The sequence below is a fragment of the Camelus ferus genome, chromosome 6, assembly GCF_009834535.1.
Source record: "Camelus ferus isolate YT-003-E chromosome 6, BCGSAC_Cfer_1.0, whole genome shotgun sequence".
NCBI lineage: Eukaryota > Metazoa > Chordata > Mammalia > Artiodactyla > Camelidae > Camelus > Camelus ferus.
The window spans coordinates 14656629-14681567 of NC_045701.1; the positions used below are offsets into that span (position 1 = coordinate 14656629).

The following is a 24939-nucleotide window of genomic DNA, read 5'->3' on the forward strand; positions in this document are numbered from 1 at the left end:
CATCTCATCTTCGACAAAGGAGGCAAGAATATACAATGGAATAAAGACAGTCTCTTCAGCAAATGGTGTTGGGAAAACTGGACAGCAGCATGTAAAACAATGAAGCTAGAACACTCCCTTACACCATACACAAAAATAAACTCAAAATGGATTAAAGACTTAAACATAAGACAAGATACAATAAACCTCCTAGAGGAAAACATAGGCAAAACATTATCTGACATACATTTCAAAAATTTTCTCCTAGAAGAAATAAAAGCAAGAATAAACAAATGGGACCTAATGAAACTTACAAGCTTCTGCACAGCAAAGGAAACCATAAGTAAAACAAAACGACAACCTACGGAATGGGAGAAAATTTTTGCAAGTGAAACCAACAAAGGCTTGATCTCCACAATATATAAGCAGCTCATACGACTCAATAAGAAAAAAATAAACAACCCAATCCAAAAATGGGCAGAAGACCTAAACAAGCAGTTCTCCAAGGAAGACATACAAATGATCAAAAAGCACATGAAAAAATGCTCAATATCACTAATTATCAGAGAAATGCAAATCAGAACTACAATGAGGTATCACCTCACACCAGTCAGAATGGCCGTCATTCAAAAATCCACAAGTGACAAATGCTGGAGAGGCTGTGAAGAAAAGGGAACCCTCCTACACTGCTGGTGGGAATGCAGTTTGGTGCAGCCACTATGGAAAACAGTGTGGAGATTCCTCAAAAGACTAGGAATAGACTTACTGTATGACCCAGGAATCCCACTCCTGGGCTTGTATCCAGAAGGAACCCTACTTCAAAAAGACACCTGCACCCCAATGTTCATAGCAGCACTATTTACAATAGCCAAAACATGGAAACAGCCTAAATGTCCATCAACAGGTGACTGGATAAAGAAGAAGTGGTATATTTATACAATGGAATACTACTCAGCCATAAAAACCAACAACATAATGCCATTTGCAGCAACATGGATGCTCCTGGAGAATGTCATTCTAAGTGAAGTAAGCCAGAAAGAGAAAGAAAAATACCATCCTATGAGATTGCTCATATTTGGAATCTAAAAAACAAAAACAAAAACAAACAAACAAACAAACAAAAACAAAGCATAAATACAGGACAGAAATAGACTCAGACAGAGAATACAGACTTGTGGTTGCCAGGGGGGTGGAGGGTGGGAAGGGATAGACTGGGATTTCAAAATTGTAGAATAGATAAACAAGATTACACTGTATAGCACAGGGAAATATACACAAAATGTTATGATAACTCACAGAGAAAAAAATGTGACAATGAGTGTGTATATGTCCATGAATGACTGAAAAATTGTGCTGAACACTGGAATTTGACACAACATTGTAAAATGATTATAAATCAATAAAAAATGTTAAAAAAAATCAAAACTATAGTGTTTAAAGTGACCTGTCTAGGAGGGGAGTGTACAGCTCAGTGGTAGAATATGTGCTTAGCATGCACGAGGTCCTGGGTTCAATCCTCAGTGCCTCCATTAAATAAATAAATAAACCTAATTACCCTCCCCCTTCCCTAAAAAAAGAACAAAAAATTTTTTTTTTTAAAAGTGACCTACCCAAGATATATGGCTGTTTATTAATAGAGTTGGAATTAGAATCCCAGTCCAGTGCAGCTTTTACTGGGCTGTGTTCCTTTTGAAACCAGCATCCTGGACACAGCCCCACAAAATATGCTTTAGTGTTGTAGGGTATACAGTACTGGGCTTCATAGTTTATTATTCTTACGCATAGCACTTACCCTTTACCCTCAATAACTGCTCCACTATATATAGAAAACCCTAAAAAGTCCACACAAAAACTACTAGCACTAATCAAAGAATTCAGCAAGGTAGCAGGTTACAAGATTAACGTTCAAAAGTCAGTTGCATTTCTTTACACTAATGAGGAATCAACAGAAAAAGAAAGTAAAGAAACAATCCCCTTTAAAATAGCACCCAAAGTAATAAAATGCCTAGGAATAAATCTAACCAAGGAGGTGAAAGACTTATACATGGAAAAATATAAACCATTGATGAAGGAAATTAAGAAGACTTTAAAAAAATGAAAAGATATCCTATGCTCCTGGATTGGAAGAATCAATATTGTTAAAATGGTCACACTGCCCACGGCAATCTACAGATTTATTTCAATCCCTATCAAATTACCCAGGACACATTTCACAGAACTAGAACAAACCATAATAAAATGTGTATGGAACCACAGAAGACCTAGAATTGCCAAAGCATTACTGAAGAAAAAGAAAGAGGCTGGAGGAATAATTCTCCCAGACTTCAGACAATACTGTAGAGCTACAGTCATCAAGACAGCATGCTATTGGTACAAAAACAGACATATAGACCAATGGAACAGAATAGAGAGCCCAGAAATGAACCCACAAACTTTTGGTCAACTAATCTTTGACAAAGGAGGCAAAAATACACAATGGAATAAAGACAGTCTCTTCAGCAAATGCTGTTGGGAAAACTGGACAGCAGCATGTAAATCAATGAAGCTAGAACACTCCCGTACACCATACATAAAAGTAAACTCAAAATGGATCAAAGACTTAAACGTAAGACAAGAGACAATAAACCTCCTAGAGGAGAACAGGCAAAACATTATCTCACATACATCTCAAAAATGTTCTAGGGCAATCTGCCCAAGCAATAGAAATAAAAGCAAGAATAAACAAATGGGACTTCATTAAACTTAGAAGGTTTTGCACAGCAAAGGAAACCATAAGTAAAACAAAACGACAACGTACGGAATGGGAGAAAATTTTTGCAAACGATGAAACCGACAAAGGCTTGTTCTTTGAAAATATGATTCTAAACTGCTGTCTACTATTCTGTCATGTTTTTAAAACTATATTTCGTCTAACCAGTCCTTTATTTTTTCTAAAAATATAACTTTTGCTGAGATTTTTTTCCCATTTGAATTGTCATTGTTAATGAATGACTTTATAACCTTGCATATAAAAATGTTTATATATCTGATTATTTCCTCCTATTAATTTTCTAGTAGTGAAATTACTGAATCAAAGGGCTTGAGAATTCTTAACTCTTAAGAGAGTAAAATTTTTTTATTGAAGTATAGTTTACAGTGTTGTCAATTTCTGGTGTATAGCACAATGTTTCAGTCACATATTCATACATATATTCATTTTCATATTCTTTTTCATTATTGGTTACTATAAGATATTGAATACAGTTCCCTGTGCTATACAGAAACTTGTTTATGTATTTTATATATACTAGTAAGTATCGGTAAATCTTGAATCCTGAGTTTATCCCTTCCTACCTCCTTCCCCGCCTGGTAAGTGTAAGTTTGTTTTCTATGTCTGTGAGTCTGTTTCTATTTTGTAAATAAGTTCACTTGTGTCTTTTTTTTTTTTTTTTTTTTTTTTTTAGATTCCACATATAAGTAATATCATATGGTATTTTTCTTTCTCTTTCTGGCTTCACTTAGAATGACGATCTCCAGGTCCATCTATGTTGCAGCAAATGGCATTATTTTGTTCTTTTTATGGCTGAGTAGTATTCCATATCTTTTTTATCCAGTTATCTGTGGATGGACATTTAGGTTGTTTCCATGTCTTGGCTATTGCAAATAGTGCTGCTATGAACATTGGAGTACATGTATCTTGAAAATTCTTAACTCTTGATAAGTGTTGCTACCTTCAGAAAGACTGCTCATTTACATTCCCAAAACCAAAAAAGTTTGATGATGCCAAAACTCAACTCACTGTTTTAAATGATCTGTGCCTTTTGGAAAAGGTTAAAAATGGTATCTTAAAGTTCTTTCAAATTTTAGATTTAAATGATGGTCAGATGGTACTGAATCACTTAATGACAATTGTCTACATTGTCTAGGGAGGTCCAAAACACCTCAAATTTATAAGCTTTGTCTAATTCCATTTTCCCTATGATATAGTTAAAACACTGGAGCTGAGGAAAGTGACTGGTCTTGTAGGTGATGGTCCTGGGAACATTTTTTAGGGAAAAACTTAAGTAGCTAGCATATAGATAGACAAGCTGAGAAGAGCAGAGATTGATTACAAACAATAGTCTGCCGTTGGAAGGCAAGTAAAAATAAATGCCTGTTGGTGCCCCTATTTTTTTTTCTTCTTCCTAATGCCTTTTCACCTCTAATAGTTAGGTTTACAAATATTCGCTGCTCTCTTAATCTTCTTTCTTAACTGCATTCCCCTGACAGGCCTGTCTGTTTTTTTGTTTCCTTTTAATCACGCCAAAAATTAATCAGTCAAATTTCATAACACAACATTGTAAGTCAACTATACTTCAATTAAAAAATTTCACTTGTATGGCTGAAACATTGTGCTGTACACCAGAAATTGACACAACATTGTAAACTAACTATACTTCAGTTTAAAAAAATTCATTTAAGGGTTTAGAATATAATATATTTTATATTGTTATTTTATAATAAAAATTTCATATCAGCAAAAGTGCATTTTGCATTGCCATGTAATAGCAATTTCTAAAGCAAAGCATCAGTTTTTTTGTAATTATTTCAAGTAGCAGTTTTTTCTTAAATCAGAGACTTAAATAGTGAGAAAATGAATCTACTTTTTAGATTCTGAAAAAATACAAATTGATGTTATTAAATTTTTTCCATTTTCCCCCTAAATTTATAGTGACAGTTAAGACATGTTGCATCGATTTTGTGATAAGATTTCAAACACATTGTATATAAATGTTAGCAATGGGGAATTTAAAAGATTTAAGATTATTATTCAAAATGGTTGTAATAGTTTTTTATACTTTCTAAAGGAACTGTTGGGAAGCAGTAATTGTTAGAAAAGTTTTAAACTATATGGGAAATCTATATAGTAGTTGTTAATGAAAAAAATCACATGTGGTAATATTGATGTTCTTATAGCACTGAGAGTCCTGTGTTGTAATGTGACTGTCAGAACATTGGCCTCAGACATTTCTTTGTTTCCAAAAGGTTCATTTAGATGGTTACTTCAGCTAGCCTGGCTTCTGTCCTGGGATGCGCTGGGTTCTTCCCAGCAGCATTCCCACTGTCTGACATCACTCCACGTGGTTCACTTCTCTTATGTTTCCTCTTCACCTGCTCCAAGTGGAGTAAAGTGTTGTCAGTGGTTCAACTATGGACAAACTCATGGAGAGTGTTGCTGAACCCCATTTTGTTGCCTCTAAATACAGTGTAGATCTCTGTCAGTCTTTTACCGTGACAAGAAAGAGTTTGCCATATACCAAAAAGAGTTTTAAAGTCTTTTTAACCAAGGCACTGAAGGTAGAGGGAACTCTCAAGTTTAGAGCTTGCTTTGAAGTGATATGAAGCTCTTTGGCCAGAGCAGTGTCCAGTACTGAAGCAGCATGGTCTGCAAGCAAGTGGCACTGTCAAACAGCACCCACGTACACAGGCCAAGATATTTGAACTGGACCAGAGCTTTCACTGTTGATAAGTTTGGTGTGTGTACATACATATGAGTGGCTCGATACTCAAATATCTTTCTTTCTAATGATTTAGTTTCAGTGTGTCTGTTTTTGTGGGGGGAAAAGGAAAATACATTTGGGAAAAAGATATTTTGGATTTGTGTATCCTTTTAATGGTCTTGTATTTAGAATCTTATACTATGAAATCCTGAATGATGAAATTCTTTCATCATTTTTTTTTCTGCTTGAAAATTTTTTGCTGAATGAATAAATATGTGACTATGTGAAAAAATTTTTTTATTAGTTCTGAAGCTTATTATTTTGTATTTCTTATTTAGGTGTATCTACTTGTCATTTTGCCTGGGCTTTTCATTCTGAGGCCGAAGAAGAGCTGATTAATATGATTCCAGCAATTCAGAGAGGGGACCCTCAGTGGTCTGAGTTAAGAGCTATGGGGATAGGATGGTGGGTCAGGAATATTAACACTCTTAGAAGATGCATCGAAAAGGTAACTTTAAGTCATTGGATTTTGAAGTTTTTAAAAAAGTCTTTTCTTAAAGTATAGAAGATACTGTCTTCCAGGAAACCTGTAGTGGGGGGGTTAGTATATACATCCTGAAGTCTTGAGAATTTCTTAAATAAAAATTTTTGGAGATTTCAAAAACTTGACTTTTATCAGACATCCATGCAGTATATTAATTGTCTGTTGCCATATATGCTGAGTGTATAATGTTTCTAGAATAGCAATGTTTTCTGCTACTAGTTGAGGTGTGTCCTAGTTTACAAAAATATAAACATCTGAATTTAGAAAGTTGACATAAGTTCTTGTCATCTACATACACGACATAGAAAAAGCATTCTTTTTATATAAAAGATTCTCTGCATGGCTAGGTTAATAAATAGCAAACTTCCTTTGCATATTTAAAATACCATTCAATAAAAAAATTATGATTTGTGTGCACTTGAAGAAAACATCTATGACAGCAAGTGAAACATGCAATACATTTTAAGTTGGATTTTTGGAGTTAGTTTTCTGGCAGAGTCCCTTTAGAAAAAAAAAATTTTAGTAGGACGCTGAATATTCTTTCAGTGTTTCAGAAACTAATTGTTATTGAACAGCTTTTGTATAGCAGGTTTGGTGCTAATTGCTTTTCATAAATTATTTCATATAATCTTTTCATAAGCCACATGTTACCATCTCTGTTTTAACCTGATGGAACTAAGACTTGGAGAGGTTAGGTAACCAGCCCAAACTCCCATCATTTAAAAGTGTTAGATTTAGTCTGTGCCCTTTCTACTCTGCATGGTTAGGAACGTGGAATTGTCATTCGTTGTTTACTTTTAGGAGTCCATTGAAATTCCCAGAAATACAATTAGTGAAACTACACTGACGGATACCATTGTAGAGTATGAATTCATTTCCCTCAGGATGAAGTTACTCCCCTGCAACAGCAGTTCTCAAATTTTAGGGTCAGAAGAATCACCTGGCAAATGTGTTAAAAACACATATCCCTCAGCCCACTCCCAGAGGTTTTCATTTCGTAGGTTGGGGATGTTAGGGCTGTGGCATCTTCATCTTCATTAGCATCCTGTGATTCTGGGGTTCATGGTCCTCAGATCACAGTTTGAAAGGTGAGTGTGGGAGTATCGTTTTCCTGCTACATGTAAGGCAGCCAGCATTTCCCTTCTCCAAAGAAGCACAGATATAAGAAGGGATTTGTCCTCACACCAATCAAAAATGTAGTTTCTAGGGTGTAGGGAAAGTTAATTGTTATAGCATATAAATAGCATAGTATCTACATTAAATTTTTTTTTATATCCCAAAGCAGTGGGAAAAGAGGACATATTTTATCAGAAATGTTTGGGTGTTGCCTACAAAGTCTCTAGTTTCTTGTCAACAATGTGTTTGTATCATTATAATTGAGTATTTCTGATATATACATATGATGTATTTCCACAAGTAATTTATCTCTTAAAATTGAATCAAAATGACATGTAAAAAAAATTCCCCTTGAGATATATATTATAAATGATTAACTAAAGATGAATAAAAATTCCTGTAAAAATTATTAAATGTTGAGATACTAAGTTAAATGATCAAAGGCAGAGAAAATACTAAAAAAGGGAAGAGAAATAAGGGAGCATTGAGAGTGAAACATTTTCGTGATTTAATTTTTAGCTACCTTTCCTCCTCTCTCCCATGCCTTGGAAGCTTCCTGCTCCACCATAAGCCAGGGAGCTAAAAAAATATCGATTATTTTTTATTGTTATGCCTCTCAACTTAGTGATTTGTAGTGGTTATCTCAGTATCTTTGAGAAATATATGGTCTGTATGGTACTGTGTTCAAAACAATATGGTTACGTACAGTAATGTTACGGGCTTAATAATTTTTCAGCTTACACTGAGTTGATTGATTCTGTATAAATTCAGCAACTTTGGTCATATGGCACAAAGGAAGTTGGAGAACCCTGTACTCATTAAGACCTTTTCTCATGAAATTTCTAAGAACTAAAATTTGAAAGCCCTTCAAATAACAGCACTCCAGCCTTCTTTATTTTAATTATGTGCCAGAAAGAGTGTGTCAATCCTTCAGAATTGTCAGAATTTGATTGAAAAATGCCATAAAAGTATGTTTTAAACAAAATTATGTTTTTTAAAAAAAACTAGAACATTTGTTTTTTCTCTGTAGTTTTAAAAATGTGTGTGTGCACGCATGTGTATAATAGATATTTATTCACAGATGTCATATCAGTATTAGTTGAGGGAGCCTTAACTTGTGAAATCACATATACCTACCACAGAAGTCTCAGTTTAACCTTTACAGAACATTAAGAAATGTAATATGCTTAATTTTCGAGATAAAGTTCTCATTCATTAAATATTCTGTATTCTTTATTTAGTTTCCTATGTTAGGCAGTTTTATTACTACCTGGGTTCTACTCCCTTTTGCACCCCTTACTGTGGGACCTTAGGCAATTCAGTTAACGTCTCTGTGCCTTAGTTGCCTCAAATGGGGATAAGGGTACCTCATGGATTGTGGTGATTCAATAAGATGAATAAAAGGTACTTAGACTGGTGCCTGTTCGTGGTAAGTAGTCAATAAATACTAGTTGCTGTTATTATTTTTATTATAATTACTGGTATGCAAAGGGTTGTCTCTGGAGCATGTATTATAAGCTACTGGAGACTGTGGTGTAGGGTCAACTCTCCCCATCTTCATAGTTTCCGTCAGCCATGGCAGTAGCAGGGAAGTATTAATTGTGGTGATTCTTTTATCAGATAGTTAATTTAATATAATTTTTAATTTACCATGTAGGTCGCCAAAGCTGCTTTTCAAAGGAACAATGATGCCTTGGATGCTGCATTGTTCTACCTTTCAATGAAGAAGAAAGCCGTAGTGTGGGGTCTGTTCAGGTAAACTGTCTCAACACCTAATATGATTTAATGGAGTGAAGATTGTGCTGTGACTTAGAAACGTAATGCTTTTGAAAGTGTTTAGAAATATGAGCTTGATCAAATCAGTTTCCTTTTTTGTGCTTTGGTTTTTTTATCTGTCAAAAAATAGGCACCGTATCGTTTCAGCTTAACCTAAAGAGTGGGATATTGTTGAAAATAAGTTGATAAAAGCACTTTGGAAAGTAAAAAACGCTCTTGCTTCCTATCTTTGTATACATGAGATATTTTGTGTTTTCTCCTTATTAGAAGAAGTGAAGCTTGATAACCAATACCTATCACTAAAGTTATTATTGTTCTTTTAATGGGTGTTTGAGGTTTTTATTTTCTATTTTCCTGTATTCTGTAAAGGATTCAAAATATTTTAAATTTGGTTTAACCACTGATGTGTGTGCTCTGGTTCCCAGGTCCCAGCATGATGAGAAAATGACAACATTTTTCAGCCACAACTTTAATGAAGATCGATGGCGTAAAGCCGCTTTGAAAAATGCCTTCTCTTTACTTGGGAAACAACGCTTTGAACAGTCTGCTGCTTTTTTCTTGTTAGCTGGTTCCCTGAAAGATGCCATTGAGGTATAAATAAGAAAACATGCTATGAAGTGCTTATAAGAGCTTGAAATCCTGTAAAGGTTGAAGAGGAGATTATAATTTTTTGTCATATGTTTGTAAGGATTAAGACTAGAGAATAACTGCAGAGGTTACTGAACTTAAGTAGTTGCACTGTGATAAATTAAGTTATAAATAAATTCGAGTGAAAAATGTAAATGAAAAATTTTATATAGAGAATTTTGCATTTCAAGATAAGCATACACATTTCAAGTATAAATGTATGAAAAAATGGCAAAAATGGTTTATAAATATTTTCTTCCTGGTCAAGTTGTAATCCTGAACTATTTATATACGACCTCTATATCTGGTGTAGGCAGGCAAGTGTGATATCTTGTATCACAGATAATGAACTGAAATTGCATTTTGTGCTGTTTTGTAATGTAGTTGTCTTAGATGTTGGAAAACGAATGTGAAGAGGTAAAACTCTGCATTTTTTTGATATAATTCTGGTAGCTGATTAAGAGAGTAATTACAAATATTTCTGTTTATTTATGAGATCTTCCTTTTAGGATGCTTACAATAAGCAATCCAAATAGGTGGAGGGAAAATAGAATTGGAAATGATACATGATAGAAGAAATAGGAACCATCCAAACAAATGAAAGTACTTTATGTTTAGAATTAGTCATATTTTCAAAATTACATCAGGTGTGTGATTTTTTTAAAATAACAAATGTTTATAATCTTGAAATGGAAAGTTTAGCCTAGAAGATACTCAGGCAAAGAAGAGAAATGTTGCTTGACTGAGAGATGCTCATATTGCCTGAATGACCTCAAATTCTCAAGATGAGTTGTTACACGAGAATATAAACGCAGAGAGTAAAAATAGAGTATGTGGCTTTATGTCTTAAGTTATTTGTTATGTAAATAGAAGATTATTTTACAGTAGTAATAATTATGTTTATATGGAAATGTATCTGGCAATTAAGAGGAACTGATATATGAATTCAAATGTTCTAAGTGGTATTTACTTTAAAAAGTAAATGTTATTAATTTAAATTGATCTAAGTCTGAGATGGTGTTGATAGACTTTGTTTTATGCTTATTTTATAAATGATCTTTCTAGGCTGGAAGCTAAGAAGTTGTAGTTCCTTAATCTTCTTGCTATTCCTCATCTCCTGTCAAGCAGTCATTTAATTACCGTTCACTGCCTCAACCTCTGGACCTCTTCCCTCCACTGTGAGAATATAAATGGTAGATAGTTTAAGGATATCAGTGAGACATTTCATATTTCTAAATAAATAAATATTTCTTCATATTTAAACTTACAGGTATGTCTTGAAAAAATGGAAGATATACAGCTAGCCATGGTTATTGCCCGTTTATATGAATCTGATTTTGAGACTTCATCCACTTATATATCCATCCTCAATCAGAAGATTTTGGGTTGCCAAAAGGATGGCTCAGGGTTTGATTACAGGCGGTTACATCCTGATCCCTTCCTGCGTAGTCTTGCCTACTGGGTAATGAAAGATTATACCCGAGCGTTGGACACGTTGTTGGAACAAACACCAAAGGAGGATGATGAACATCAAGGTAGGACATTTTGTGGGTTTCTCTTTATCTTTTTAAAAAGAAGACAGTTTCTAAACTGATGTTCACTTAGATAACACACACACACACACTCAGACACACACAAAACCAGTCACCACCAGATTCACTTTTCAACTTTGAGAAATCAGTATCAAAATTTCTTGTGTGGCCGAAGGTTTAGTCACTTCTTATTTGTAATTGAATCTAGCATTTTTGTTATCGGACTTTGAGTAGTACTAAAGACTTCACACACGTTTTTACTGTCACAGCTGTGTATCAAGATGTATAAAGTTACCATGCTATTTAATGTCATAGATGTTTAACTGAAGCATATAGGATGTTTCCACATTATTCAGCTCTTTCCATGTATCATATAGCCAGTTTTTTTAAAAAAAGTATTAATTTTGGCTGTTCCACATACTGGTTTAGCGTATGTTCCTGCAAAAACTTTATTCTTGTGTGGCAAACCTTCTCTACTCTTAGTTATACCAGATAATTTAGATTTTAAAAATAATTTGGAGGATATCTATCAGCATTGTTTGTAGTAATTTAAAATATGGTACATTCTAAGTATTCATCAATAAAATAGTTAAATAAATGATAATACATCCATACTATAGGAACAGTTTGCCATTGAAAAGTGAGGCAGGTTGATGTGTCAATATGTGGTGTATTATTACGTGGAAAAAGTAAGATACAGAACAGTAATGATTCCTTTTGCGTTTTGTGTATACGTGTGGCTCAGATCTACACGTGTGTGCACACATACTGTGTCTGGCCTCCTGCTCCCTCTGTTGCTTTCTGGAACAAATGACAGGAAGGTAAATACTGGCACTGGTTACGTTTTGGGAATAGGAGTGGGGAGATAAAAGCTTTCACTTTTCATTTTGTACTTTCTGTAGTTGTAATTTTCTAGCCTTACATTTTTATTATATCTTACTTTTAAATGCTAAAAGAGCTTACGTGAATAAAGGGGCTCAATTTTTATTTTCTTCTTTAAAAAGAAGAAATACAATATTTTAATACAGAAGTCCCCCCTTATCCACAGGGATTATGTTCCAAGACCCCCAGTGGATGACTGAAGCCGTGGATAGTACCAAACCCTATATATACTATGTTTTTTTATATACACATACACCAGTGATAAAGTTTAATTTGAGAATTAGGCACAGTAAAAGATTAGCAACAATGACTAATAATAAAATAAAATAGAACATTTATAACAATGTATTATAATAAAAGATATGTGACTGTGGTCTCTCTCACTCAGGAGCTTATGGTACCAATTTAATGCCTTTTCCATCTTAACTAAGCAGTTACCAAGCACTGTGTCCATAACTTTTGCAGTTTGAGGTGTGATAGCAAAACTAACATCAATTTCTTTTTCCTTCTTCATAATTTCGTGAATAGGAGATCCGTTCTGACCATAGGTCTTAGCTTACGAATTTTTTTCTTATTGAGAATTTTCACCTTTTCACTTAAAGGAAGTCCTTTATGGCTCCTCTTCGGCAGAGCTGAGTTGCCAGCATCACTACTCTTAGATGTGAGGACCATTATTAAGTAAAATAAGGCTGACTTGAACACAAGCACTGCAGTACTGTGACAGTGCGTGGGATGCCTCTGGACAAAGGATGATTCCCATCCCAGACAGGATGGAGCAGGACAGTGTAGGGTTTCATCATGCTATTCAGAACCACTCACTGTTAATTTTTAGAATTCTTATTTATTTACATTTATTTATGTATTCATTCATTTATTCATTCATTCATTTTTATTTTTAAATTGGAATTTAAAACTTACGGATTGTTTATTTCTGAAATTCTCCATTTAATACTTTTGGACCTCAGTAGACCTCAGATAACTGAAACCACAGAAGGTGAAACTGCAGATAAGGAGGGACTGCTATAAATATTTTTATATTATTTTAAGGAAAAAAAATAAAACCTTTAGAAGAAAAACAGGTGTCTGAGTTACCCAGGTAATTCTGATAAAATGTGCATGTTTTTGTAAGAAGGAAGATTAGCTTTATTTCTTTATGTTTTCCAGGGTAACTTAAAAGCTTGCTATTGGGGAAATTTCATAAAAGAGTGAATAGTATAATGAAAGTCTGTGGGTCTGTCATCCAGTTTCAATAGTTATCAACTCATAACCAACCTCGTGTCGTATATATTCCCATCCTTTCCACCCCCTCCCATTCTCAATCCTGTATGGATTTATTTTGAAGCAAACCCAGCACATCATTTCATCTGTAAATATTGCAACATGTATCTCTAAAAAATAAGGACTATTTTAAAAACATAATGCATACCATTGTTACAACACACAGCAAATTTTTTTTCAAAATTTTATTAATAATCAAATACTCAGTGTTCAGATTTCCCTGGTTGTCTCATAAAATCGTATACAGTTGAATTGTTTGAATCAAGATCCAAATGATACAATACAAATATATTGTAATATGTCTATTTTGATCTGTGTTTAGTTTACGTACCAACCCCACCACCCCAATTCATTTATTAAAGAAATCAGAATGTCCTGTAGTTTCTTGAATTTTGGATTTTGCTGGTTGTGTCCCTGTTGTTCCGTTACTCGGAATCCTAGTAGTATGTATAGTAAAGGGAATACACATGTTTGATTCTTCCTCTTTATTTACCAGTTTTCAAAATAATAGCTTGGTTTCCTAGCATCCTACAAATGTGACCAACTAACTTTTATTTTTTTCAAGATTGTTTTGAATTCACAGATTCAGATGGATTTATGTTCTAATCCATTGCAGTTTATTATTATGGATGCTCAGATTATCTCCACTTTAACCAGTGGGAGCCTCTTCAAGTTCTTGAATGTTTTTGACATTATTCTTTGATAATTTCTTTAGAGACCACAGCCTGGGCACAGGGACCCTCATTGCTACAGGTTTGGTCATCGTTTCTAGGCTGTTTCAGTGAATGGAGCTAGGACATTTTTTTTTCCCCCTGAGATACATGTTTTGACATTGAAATTTCTAATTCAAATACAGAGTGTAGGGCTCTTTCTCCTGAAATTTCAAATTTATGTTTTATAATGAAAAGCTTGGATTCCTATGACATCAACATAATTCTATGCTATTTTTTGTATATATAATTGTTTCAGAATAATGATGCAGATATTTTTCATAACATGGTTACTGAGAACAGTTTAACCTTTTTTTGACTGATACTCAGTCAAATTACTTATTTTAAAGTCACTTCATAGTTCCCCTGTGTGATTTTCCTACCAACTTGATACAAAGAATCATTTAATTTTGCTTTTGCTTTTCTGTGAATTTTTAAAAATTAACTTTCTTTTAAAATGATACAAAATGTTGACATTGTTTTGAAATATACATAAAATCAAGGTATTTTCAGAGAAATCTAGCCTCTTTTCTGATCTCTCTACCCTATTTTCCCCCCTTTTTAGGGAACCAATTAAAAAAAATTGTGTGTTCTCCTTCCATTTAAAAAATATGAGAGAGTGAGAGAATGTGTGTGTGTGTGTATATTCCCTCTTCACTTTCTTAGATGAAAGGTAGTTTACTATATATACTTTTTTGCACCTTATCTTACTTTATATATTCTGGATATTACTCCATAGCATAATAGAGGGAAATTCTTTTTATTTCAGATGTATTACGTGGATGTACACAGTTTAACTAGTCCTGGGTTAATATTTAAGTATCCTTTATTTTGAGGAAACGCCAACGCACTTTATTCTTTTGTACAAATTAATTTATAAGTACAAATTAACAATACCTTGTGGTTGTATCTGTTTGATTTCTGTAGTTACCGTCAAATCTTGTAACCCAGTGGTTTTTAGTTTCTACAACTACCTTCGAACTCATCCTTTGCTTATTCGGAGAAACCTTGCTTCCCCGGAAGGAACTTTGGCAACTGTAGGTCTCAAAACGGAGAAGAACTTTGTGGATAAAATTAACCTCATAGAAAGAAAATTATTCTTTACCACAGCAAATGCTCATTTTAAAGTTGGATGCCCTGTTTTAGCCTTGGAAGTTCTCTCCAAAATTCCCAAAGTTACCAAAGTATCTGCCTTACCTTCAAAAAATGATCAGCCTGACTTTGTTTCTAAGAAGACGGGTGACATACCTTCAGAATCAAAACCTCTGAGGGATGGCGATACGAGTTCTGGCATAGATTGGTCAGATGTAACCCCATCACAGTTTGACTGGAGTCAGCCGGTAGTAAAAGTTGATGAGGAACCTCTTTGTCTTGACTGGGGTGAAGAGCATGATAGTGCCTTAGAAGAAGACGACGAAGATGCTGCCGGTTTAGTAATGAAAAGTGTGGATGCCAGGGAGAAAGGCAGACCAGAAAGTCTGAAAGCCTCAGACCCTGATGTGTTACCAACTCCTCAGGAGGAGGATTGTCTTGAAGGGGATGCTGAAGTTGATGTGATTGCTGAACAGCTAAAATTCAGAGCTTGTCTGAAGATCCTTATGACTGAGCTAAGAACACTGGCTACAGGTTATGAAGTAGATGGAGGGAAGCTCAGATTTCAACTCTATAACTGGCTTGAAAAGGAAATTGCTGCCTTGCATGAGATTTGTAATCATGAGTCAGTTATTAAAGAATATGCCAGTAAAGCGTATTCCAAAGTCGAAAGTGATCTCCTGGGTCAGCAAGAGATAGTGGACAAACCAGATATCGGTTCCTACGAACGGCACCAGATAGAAAGACGGAGACTGCAGGCTAAACGAGAGCATGCGGAAAGACGGAAGTTGTGGTTGCAGAAGAACCAAGATCTCTTGCGGGTGTTCCTTAGTTACTGCAGCCTTCATGGAGCCCAGGGCGGTGGCCTGGCCTCAGTAAGGATGGAACTCAAGTTTTTGCTACAAGAATCACAGCAGGTATGAACTTCACTTTTGTTTACAGTCTTGGTTATTTTATTACAGTAACTCTTTCATCATTTATAGCTATAAAGCTCTTTTTACTAGTTAGTCTTAATATGGTCAGCTCCTCTTTTCATAGGAGGCCATGTTTACACTCTGCTTGGGTCTTTTTTGATTGAAATTCTGGTAATTAGGAGGAGCCCAAAAGCCTGAGTGCACAGCTGTCAAACATCTTGACATCTGCAACCAGCATAGTACCTGGTACACAGAGAATGTTTGTAGGATGAACGAACAAGAACATCAACATACTGCTTTTATTCAGATGTTTACTGCCAGTATTTTAATCATGTAGCTGTTCATTGCTTTTTTTGTCCTTCATTTTAAGTGCTTTGAAAAAAAACAATCTATCACTCACAGGAAACGACAGTGAAGCAGCTCCAGTCTCCGCTGCCCCTGCCTACCACCCTGCCTCTGCTTTCAGCAAGTATTGCTGCCACGAAAACGGTCATCGCTAATCCTGTGTTGTACCTAAATAACCACATCCATGATATACTTTATACCATTGTTCAGATGAAAACACCACCTCATCCCAGTACTGAAGATGTGAAGGTAACGTGCAGTGTGTGGTCATTTGGTATTGTAGACGCTGAGAAGGTAAATACGTTCTGCTTGTCTTCCCCGTTGAACTTAGAAGAAACATTTTAAAGTACTCTTATTTGCTACCTTCTCAGTCTGATCAGTTCAAGACTACTTGTCCAGTGACTGTAATTTGAAAGTAATCATTCTTGAGATTCTGCCATTTACAACAATGTGGATGGACCTAGGGAGTATTATGCTTAGTGAAGTAAGTCAGACAGAAAGATAAATGCTTTATGTTATTACTTATATGTGGAATCTTAAAAATAAAACTAACGTGTAACAGACTCACAGATGCGGAGAACAAACTAGTGGTTTACCAGTGGGAAGAAAGAGGAAAGGGAGGAGGGGCAAGATCAGGGTATGGAATTAAGAGATGCATACTACCAAGTATAAAATAGATAAACAATAAGGATACATTTTATAGCACAGGGAAATATAGCCGCTATTTTGTAATAACTTTCAAGGGAATATAATCTATAAAAATATTGAATCACTATGCTGTATATCTGAAACTAACATAATATAAATCAGTAATACTTCAATTAAAAAAGAAAAAAGAAAAATAAGCATTTTTCTTACTTCTGGAAAAGTTATTGTCTTCCTTTAAGGTAGGCAAATACTTTTTTTTTAACATTTTTTATTGATTTATAATAATTTTACAATGTTGTGTCAAATTCCAGTGTAGAGCACAATTTTTCAGTTATACATGAATATACATATATTCATTGTTACTTTTTTTTCGCTGTGAGCTACCATAAGATCTTGTATATATTTCCCTGTGTTATACAGCATAATCTTGTTTATCTATTCTACGTTTTGAAATCCCAGTCTATCCCTTCCCATCCCCTGCCCCCTTGGCAACTGCAAGTTTGTATTCTATGTCTATCAGTCTGTTTCTGTTTTCTGTTTATGTTTTTTTTTTTTTTTTTTTAGATTCCACATATGAGTGATCTCATATGGTATTTTTCTTTCTCTTTCTGGCTTACTTCACTTAGAATGACATTCTCCAGGAACATCCATGTTGCTGCAAATGGCGTTATGTTGTCGGTTTTTATGGCTGAGTAGTATTCCATTATATAAATATACCACAGCTTCTTTATCCAGTTATCTGTTGATGGACATTTAAGCTGTTTCCATGTCAGCACTACTGGAAATAGTGCTGCTATGAACATTGGGGTGCAGGTGTCATTTTGAAGTAGGGTTCCTTCTGGATATATGCCCAGGAGCGGAATTCCTGGGTCATGTGGTAAGTCTATTGAGGAGTCTCCATACTGTTTTCCACAGTGGCTGTATCAAACTGCATTCCCACCAGCAGTATAGGAGGGTTCCCTTTTCTTCACAGCCTCTCCAGCATTTGTCATTTGTGGATTTTTGAATGATGGCCATTCTGACTGGTGTGAGGTGATACCTCATTGTCGTTTTGATTTGCACTTTCTGATAATTAGTGATATTGAACATTTTTTCATGTGCCTATTGATCATTTGCATTTCTTCCTTGGAGAATTGCTTGTTTAGGTCTACTGCCCATTTTTGGATTGGGTTGTTTATTTTTTTCTTATTGAGTCGTATGAGCTGCTTATATATTGTGGAGATCAAGCCTTTGTCGGTTTCACTTGCAAAAATTTTCTCCCATTCCGTAGGTTGTCGTTTTGTTTTACTTATGGTTTCCTTTGCTGTGCAGAAGCTTGTAAGTTTCATTAGGTCCCATTTGTTTATTCTTGCTTTTATTTCTATTGCTTGAGTAGACTGTCCTAGGAGAACATTTTTGAGATGCATGTCAGATAATGTTTTGCCTATATTTTCTTCTAGGAGGTTTATTGTATCTTGTCTTATGTTTAAGTCTTTGATCCATTTTGAGTTTATTTTTGTGTATGGTGTAAGGGAGTGTTCTAGCTCCATTGATTTACATGCTGCTGTCCAGTTTTCCCAACACCATTTGCTGAAAAGTGCAAATACTGTTTTTGGTAATGAAATTAACTTTTTAGACAGTATTCTAAAGCCAAATATTCCTCTGGATTCTCCATTCCACTTAAATGAATCATTAAGTAGAAGTATTTATAACTATTTGTTTATATGGCAAGATACTGTGAAAATATGTTTGGGGCATATCTTTTAGAGAGCCGTGATTGATCAGAAATAGCTCCGGAGAAAGTACCCTCGTTACTGTTTCCCCGATGATTGTGTTTTGTTGCAGGCTGTGCAGTCGGTTTGGGGCCATTAGAGTTTTGGCAGTGTTACTGCCCCACATTAAAACTATATCCTGCTTCGGACATTGTGCTGTGCACCAGAAACTGACACATTGTAACTGACCGTACTTCAATTAAAACAATTTGGCCCCAGACAAAACAACAACAAAACTATATCCTATGCTGGAAACAGTGGGTAGATTCTAAGGATCGCGAGGGAGTGTGACGGGATCTGGAGAGTTGATCAGACTTCCCTACATGTATCTGTGCTATGCTTTTTCTAATTCCAGTGGCTGATGTCATTTCAGATCCCCAACAGTTTTATTTTTTTCTTTCTTTGGCTTGAAAGACACATTCGATTTCTGGTAGTACATTCTTCTGAAGGACCCAAGATTTACTGGTCACATCAGTCTATTAGAGCATAGCATGAATGAACCTATGTCAGTATTTTAGCAGAGATTACTTAAATTATTTGATAGGTGGATATGGAAATGCAGAAAATGCACTAAATGCATGTAAGCTGTAAGTAATTTAAAAGTCATCCCAGCAATTTGGACAAGCTTTCAAAAAGTATGAAACTATTTCTAAGATCCTTTCACATTTTAAAAGTTTATGAGTCTCAAAATGTTGATTCAGTATGGCATTTTAGGATGATTTTTATATTATAGTGATAATTTTTAAACTTTCTGAATTTAAAATTCTAAGACCACGCTACTTCTAAGTACTAAGTAAATTATTTGCTTTCTGGAAAATTAACCATTTTACACAGTGATCGATACATTTTCTAAATATTTAATTCATTCGTATTGATAAGAGCAAGTCTTTATTTTCATCAAGAGGAATTTCATAAGAGTTTAATAAAAGCTCTGAAAATTCTATGCTTATTTTGGTTCTGTTTTTTTTTTTTGAGTATTCATATTTAAGCTAGCCATTAGCAGGCCAGGACAGTCCCCGCACTGTGAACGTTGGCACTTTACTCAGGGCCTCCTGAACGGCAGGCTCACAGTAATAAATATTTGATAAAGATATGTGTGAATCAGTTAGCTTTTTTGTGGGCATGCATATTAAACTGAGTGAGTGTTATTTTAGAAGTTTTAAGGTAGCGTTAGTCTCACAGAGGATCTAGTCTTATTTATGGTATTACTAGTTTTTTGAGTATTTTCCAGTTTTTAAGATATTACTGTTATGTAGGGATATTAGTACACAATGTAATTGTGGCTGTTTTGGTTTTAGGTGCACACACTTCATTCACTTGCAGCATCTCTTTCTGCGTCAATTTACCAAGCACTATGTGACAGTCACAGCTACAGGTAAAAAAAAAAAAAAAAAAAAAAAGAAATCACCCCAAATAGTATTAATACAGCAAAAACATTAAACTGTTCCAGAGTTATTTTAAGGTTCTGTTTCCTAGGGACTGAAAAGTCCTGAAATACAACTGCCATGTATACTTTAATAGATGAGAATGAGAAATAAAATAATTCTTTGTTTAGTTAAGCTATCACCTAGTAATAACAGAGACATATAGAAATGACAAATCGTAAAGAAAAATGATCATCCCCATGTTTTTTGTTTTTAAGAAAAGAGGTGTTCACTATCCAAAATAATTTATAATAGTGAAGCTTTCTAATTTTTCTTCCCCCTTAGGAACTATTCCTTTTAGCATCAGATTCTGTTTGGTTTTCAGTTGAAAGAGGAAGAACTTTTGAAAAATGACAAAGTACATTCCTAATACTGAATTATTAAAATCAGGTTTACTTACCCACTTCTGTGTAATATAAAAGTCTCAAGAAGTGATACCAGTTGGAAGTAATGTTTTGAATTTTTATAAATGTCTAATCACCTTCATTAATGTAAACTTTGCATTTTAATGACTGGGGCAGTTTAAGTAGTAAGAAATTGAATCAGAGACGTGACCTAGATTTAAATGAATTATATTAGTAAATGAAAAGTTTGTAACATAAATAGAATCACATTAAATTTATATTAAACATACGTCTAGATTTTCTTCTTGTAAATTCAGCAACCTCTTGTGGGAAGATTTATTACTGAATAAGGAATTACTCTCTCAAAGTGGCCTGTACTCTGACGTTAACCTAGTAAGGTCATGCATGTAACTAACTCCAAAAACGTGGAAATGTAAATTAGAAAAAAAAAAAAGAGCTTATTTAGTTGACTGTGGTCATCTTAATGATCAAAGACAACTTGTTTGATGTCAGTCACTGGTTAAAATGGTGCCAAATGAGAATCCAGATGAATTTTGTTGAAATGTTTATTTTCTGGGTCTTTGGCTGTGATGAACTCTTCAGGGAGTCAGCTCTACTTTCTGCTTTTGTATTTCCCTCACTCCATAAAGATAAGGAAAGTAAATATTTAGGCACATTTTGGCTTTAGGATTAGGTATTTCTAAAATCGGATTTTTCGGATTTTTAGTTCATATTTTAATCCCATGTTAAGCTTGCACAACTTTGCACAACTAAGAAATGCCACAAAATAATACCCTGAAATTTTCTGTCTGATACATCCTAGTACCAGCAGAAGTCTCCTTATGGCAGACTTTTTTTTTTTTAAATAATAATAAGTGAATATAGACAAGGTTTTCAAGTATTACAGCATCTGGAAAAGACTTTAGAGACTAAGTGTCATGCCCAAGTAGAAAATCTGGTATTTTGTTTTAAAAAACTATCAATAAATATTTATAACTAATTTATTAAAGAACTTTCTGAAATAACTTTTTATTAGGATAGTGAATTCAGTTTTAAGCATTTTGTTTTCACTACAGTCATCTAAAATAAATAAAATAAATGCGTAGAAAGTACGACTGCTTATTACCTCTGTCGGGATGATATGTAACTGAACCTTAATTGTTTTAGCAGTCAAACAGAAGGAAACCAGTTTACAGGAATGGCTTATCAAGGACTTCTTTTAAGTGATCGTCGAAGACTGAGGACAGAAAGCATTGAAGAACACGCAACACCAAATTCCTCTCCTGCTCAATGGCCTGGTGAGAATTTAAGGTTTTTTTTTTTTTTTTTTAAACCTTCTGTTTGTCCACTCCTTTTTAAACAGCTACTGACTGATTTCTTGATTATTGTTGTTTGTGAATTTGGTGAATACGTTTTTATTTGTTTGTTTTTGATGATGTTTTCTGCTACAGATTAGGATTTCTTACGTACTATAATGTTGTCTAAAGATCCAGAAAGTTAAGGCTTCAAAAACCAGCTGTGTTGACCAGCATAAAAAAACAGGGTTTAAACATCCTTCACAAGGGTGAGCACGTTGTCTTCCTTAACCTTAGACGTTCTGAATTAGAGTCTTAGAGAGCCAGTCTCACAGGGATTCCTCTCCCAGGTGTGTCAGGACGCAGTTATTCTCAAGAGCGTCGGTGTATGTCAGGTAGGAGTGACCACGGCGTGGCCCTTCCGTCCTGGTGCCTGCCAGTTCTCCCCTTCCTCCGGGTAGCTCTTCCTCATTCTCCACATCATTACTTCAGACCTTCTTCACTCTCTTACTAGCCTTTCCTGGTCCGCTACGTCCTTTAATTCTTACTCCGAGGTTACATGTTAATGGTCATCGTGAAGAGGGGCAGTGGAGGAAGTGACAGGCTCAAATAAAATTCATTTGTGCATCAGCTTCTCAAAACATAATTGTTTCTGTTTTAACTTCCTATTGAAATAATTTCACTTACAGAAGTTTCAAAAATGGTACAAAGAAAAAAAAATCAACAACAACAACAACAACAAAATGGTACACAGAATTTGTGTGTAACCTTCCCCCAGACTCCCCAAACGTTGACATTTTATCATTCAGTTTTCATCTCTCTCTCGCTTAGCGTGTCTGTGTGTATATTGTATCCTTTTTTCTGAAGTAGTTGAGGGTAAGTTGCAGATAGGATGCAACTTTACATTTTAATATATCAGTTTGTCTTTTCCAAAACAGACATTCTCTTACATAACCATAGCAGTTACCAAATTCAGCATCTTAATATTGATACGATCCTGTTCTCTCATCTATAGATTTTTTGAAAATTTCACCTGTTGTCCCGCTAATGTCTTCCGTGTAACATTTACTTGTGTTGTGTCTTGTGTCTCCTCTAATACGTAGTCCTTCTTTCTGTGTCTCTCATGACTGTGACACTTGTCAAGAGCACTAGCCAGTTATTTTTCAGAATGTCCCTTCAGTTGGGTTTTTCTGATGTCCTCTTAGCGTTAGGTTCAGGTTTTGTACTCTTAGGGACACCACAGTAGAGGCATCGCGCCCTCTCGCTGTGAAGTGTCAGGAGGCACATGACGCCACTGGGTCCCATTACTGGTGCCGCTGGCTTTGATCACTTGGGACTTTGTAAAGTAGTTTCTGCCAGATTTTTCCTTTGTAAAGTTGCTTTCTTTCCCTTTGCAATTAATGAGTATCTTTTGAAGAGAATGCTTGACACTGTGTGAAATACAATACTTTTACCCCCTAATTTTAGCATCCAGTGATGACGTGGCCTGAATCAGATGTGACTGTGGGGGTTACTAGACGGTGGTTTCCTATCATTCCTTCTACTTCCTAGCTGAAGTTGTCTCGGGAAGAGCATTCTCTTCTCCCCCTTTCATTTATTTACTCATTTCTTTATTATATCTGTACACCTCAGTGAATTCTTACTTTATTCTATGGGCTATAAAGCATTCTGTCATGTATTTTGTTGCTCAAATTGTGTGTGTGTGTATATATACACACACACACATACACATATATATACACACACATATACATACGTATATATATACAAACACACATACATATATATATTTTTCGTATAATATATAGATACATAATTTTGCTTAAATTGCAAACTTGGGTTTTTTTCCTTCGGAGTGTTATGCTGACAGACTTCTTGTTCTATACCCTTACAGGTGTGAGTTCACTTATTAACCTCCTCAGTTCAGCCCAAGATGAAGACCAGCCAAAACTGAACATTTTGTTGTGTGAAGCTGTTGTTGCCGTGTACTTAAGTTTGCTAATACACGCTCTTGCCACCAATTCCTCCAATGAATTGTTTCGACTTGCAGCCCACCCATTAAACAATCGAATGTGGGCTGCTGTTTTTGGAGGAGGTGTGAAACTTGTAGTGAAACCTCAGAGACAATCAGAAAGTGTTTCGGGTAAGGTGAATTTGATAATAATGTATGTAAATGTAAATAGTTTCCAGTGTTAAAGTTTTTTTTAATGTTTTAAGAATTTTTATTTTGAAAATCAGTGATATTTAAAGTATAAACACTCTTGTTAGGATAGTAAGTAATTAAATTCATGTTACAATAAAAATACAGTTTAACATTTTTTGATAAACCAGGACAAATTTGAGGAGGATAAAAAAGAAAAAAGGAAAGGTGAAGGTAAGTGAGGAGACCGTGTTAAGGAGTGAGGTCCTGGAAGAGGATAGTTTTCAATTAGAGAAGGGAGGTTTAAATAGACCCTCACAATCATCACAGAGCATCCCAGCAGCTGGCTTCTGATTAAGTTTGTGGTCTTGGACAAGAAGGCTGTTCCAATCATGCACATGGTTTTTTTTATTCCTTTTTCTTTCCTTTTTTCTTTCCTTATGGACTAGAGTATATTTTTTAGCCCACTTTTTAAGATGGTAGGATGATAAGATGAAGACTGATGGCATAGGGAAGTTTCCCACTGTGGTGCTGCAACACGGAAGTGATCTTCATTCATCTTTAGAAGTGGCCTGATTACAGATGAGGGGTCAGTGGCACAGAGGGTTTAATTGGCACAGGTTCTAACCTGTGTCCTCACTGCCCACGAGGGAATCAAATGAATAGGTTCCCACGTAAGTCAGAGTGAGGGAGGCGATCTCACCAACCCCCATTGCTTCCACTCCCATTCCATGTGGGTGGCTCTTAATCTTCATCTTCCTACCTGGTTGTAGTGCACTATAAATTTGAAAGTCATCCCCCACCCCTGGCCAATCACTTCTTTTCTCTTCCTGAGTTTTCTATTATTTTTTCACAGTAATTCATCTATCAAGTCATGATGCTTAAACCTCTGGGTACCCATTCAGGGTTGCATCCACTTACACCTACTGTATGCCAGGCAGTGTTCTGGGCTTTGAGGATATGGGAGTGAACACAACAGACAAATTAACAAATAATATTCCAGGTGTGATAAGAACTACGATAAAAATAAAACAGAGTGAATGGAAAGAGAATGATGAGGGAAAGGGGAAGGGAACAACTAGT

The 24939-nt window shown here is 35.1% G+C and overlaps 1 protein-coding gene across 1 annotated transcript in view; it reads left to right on the plus strand.

Annotated features, from left to right (window-relative positions):
- DMXL2 (Dmx like 2) overlaps positions 1–24939 on the plus strand; it is a 132121-nt gene that overhangs the window by 81371 nt on the left and 25811 nt on the right. The window contains 9 exon segments of the mRNA XM_032481200.1: positions 5777–5946; positions 8756–8853; positions 9300–9465; positions 10772–11036; positions 14831–15912; positions 16312–16503; positions 19952–20028; positions 21592–21719; positions 23611–23859. Coding sequence (XP_032337091.1) covers positions 5777–5946; positions 8756–8853; positions 9300–9465; positions 10772–11036; positions 14831–15912; positions 16312–16503; positions 19952–20028; positions 21592–21719; positions 23611–23859 — 2427 coding nt within the window.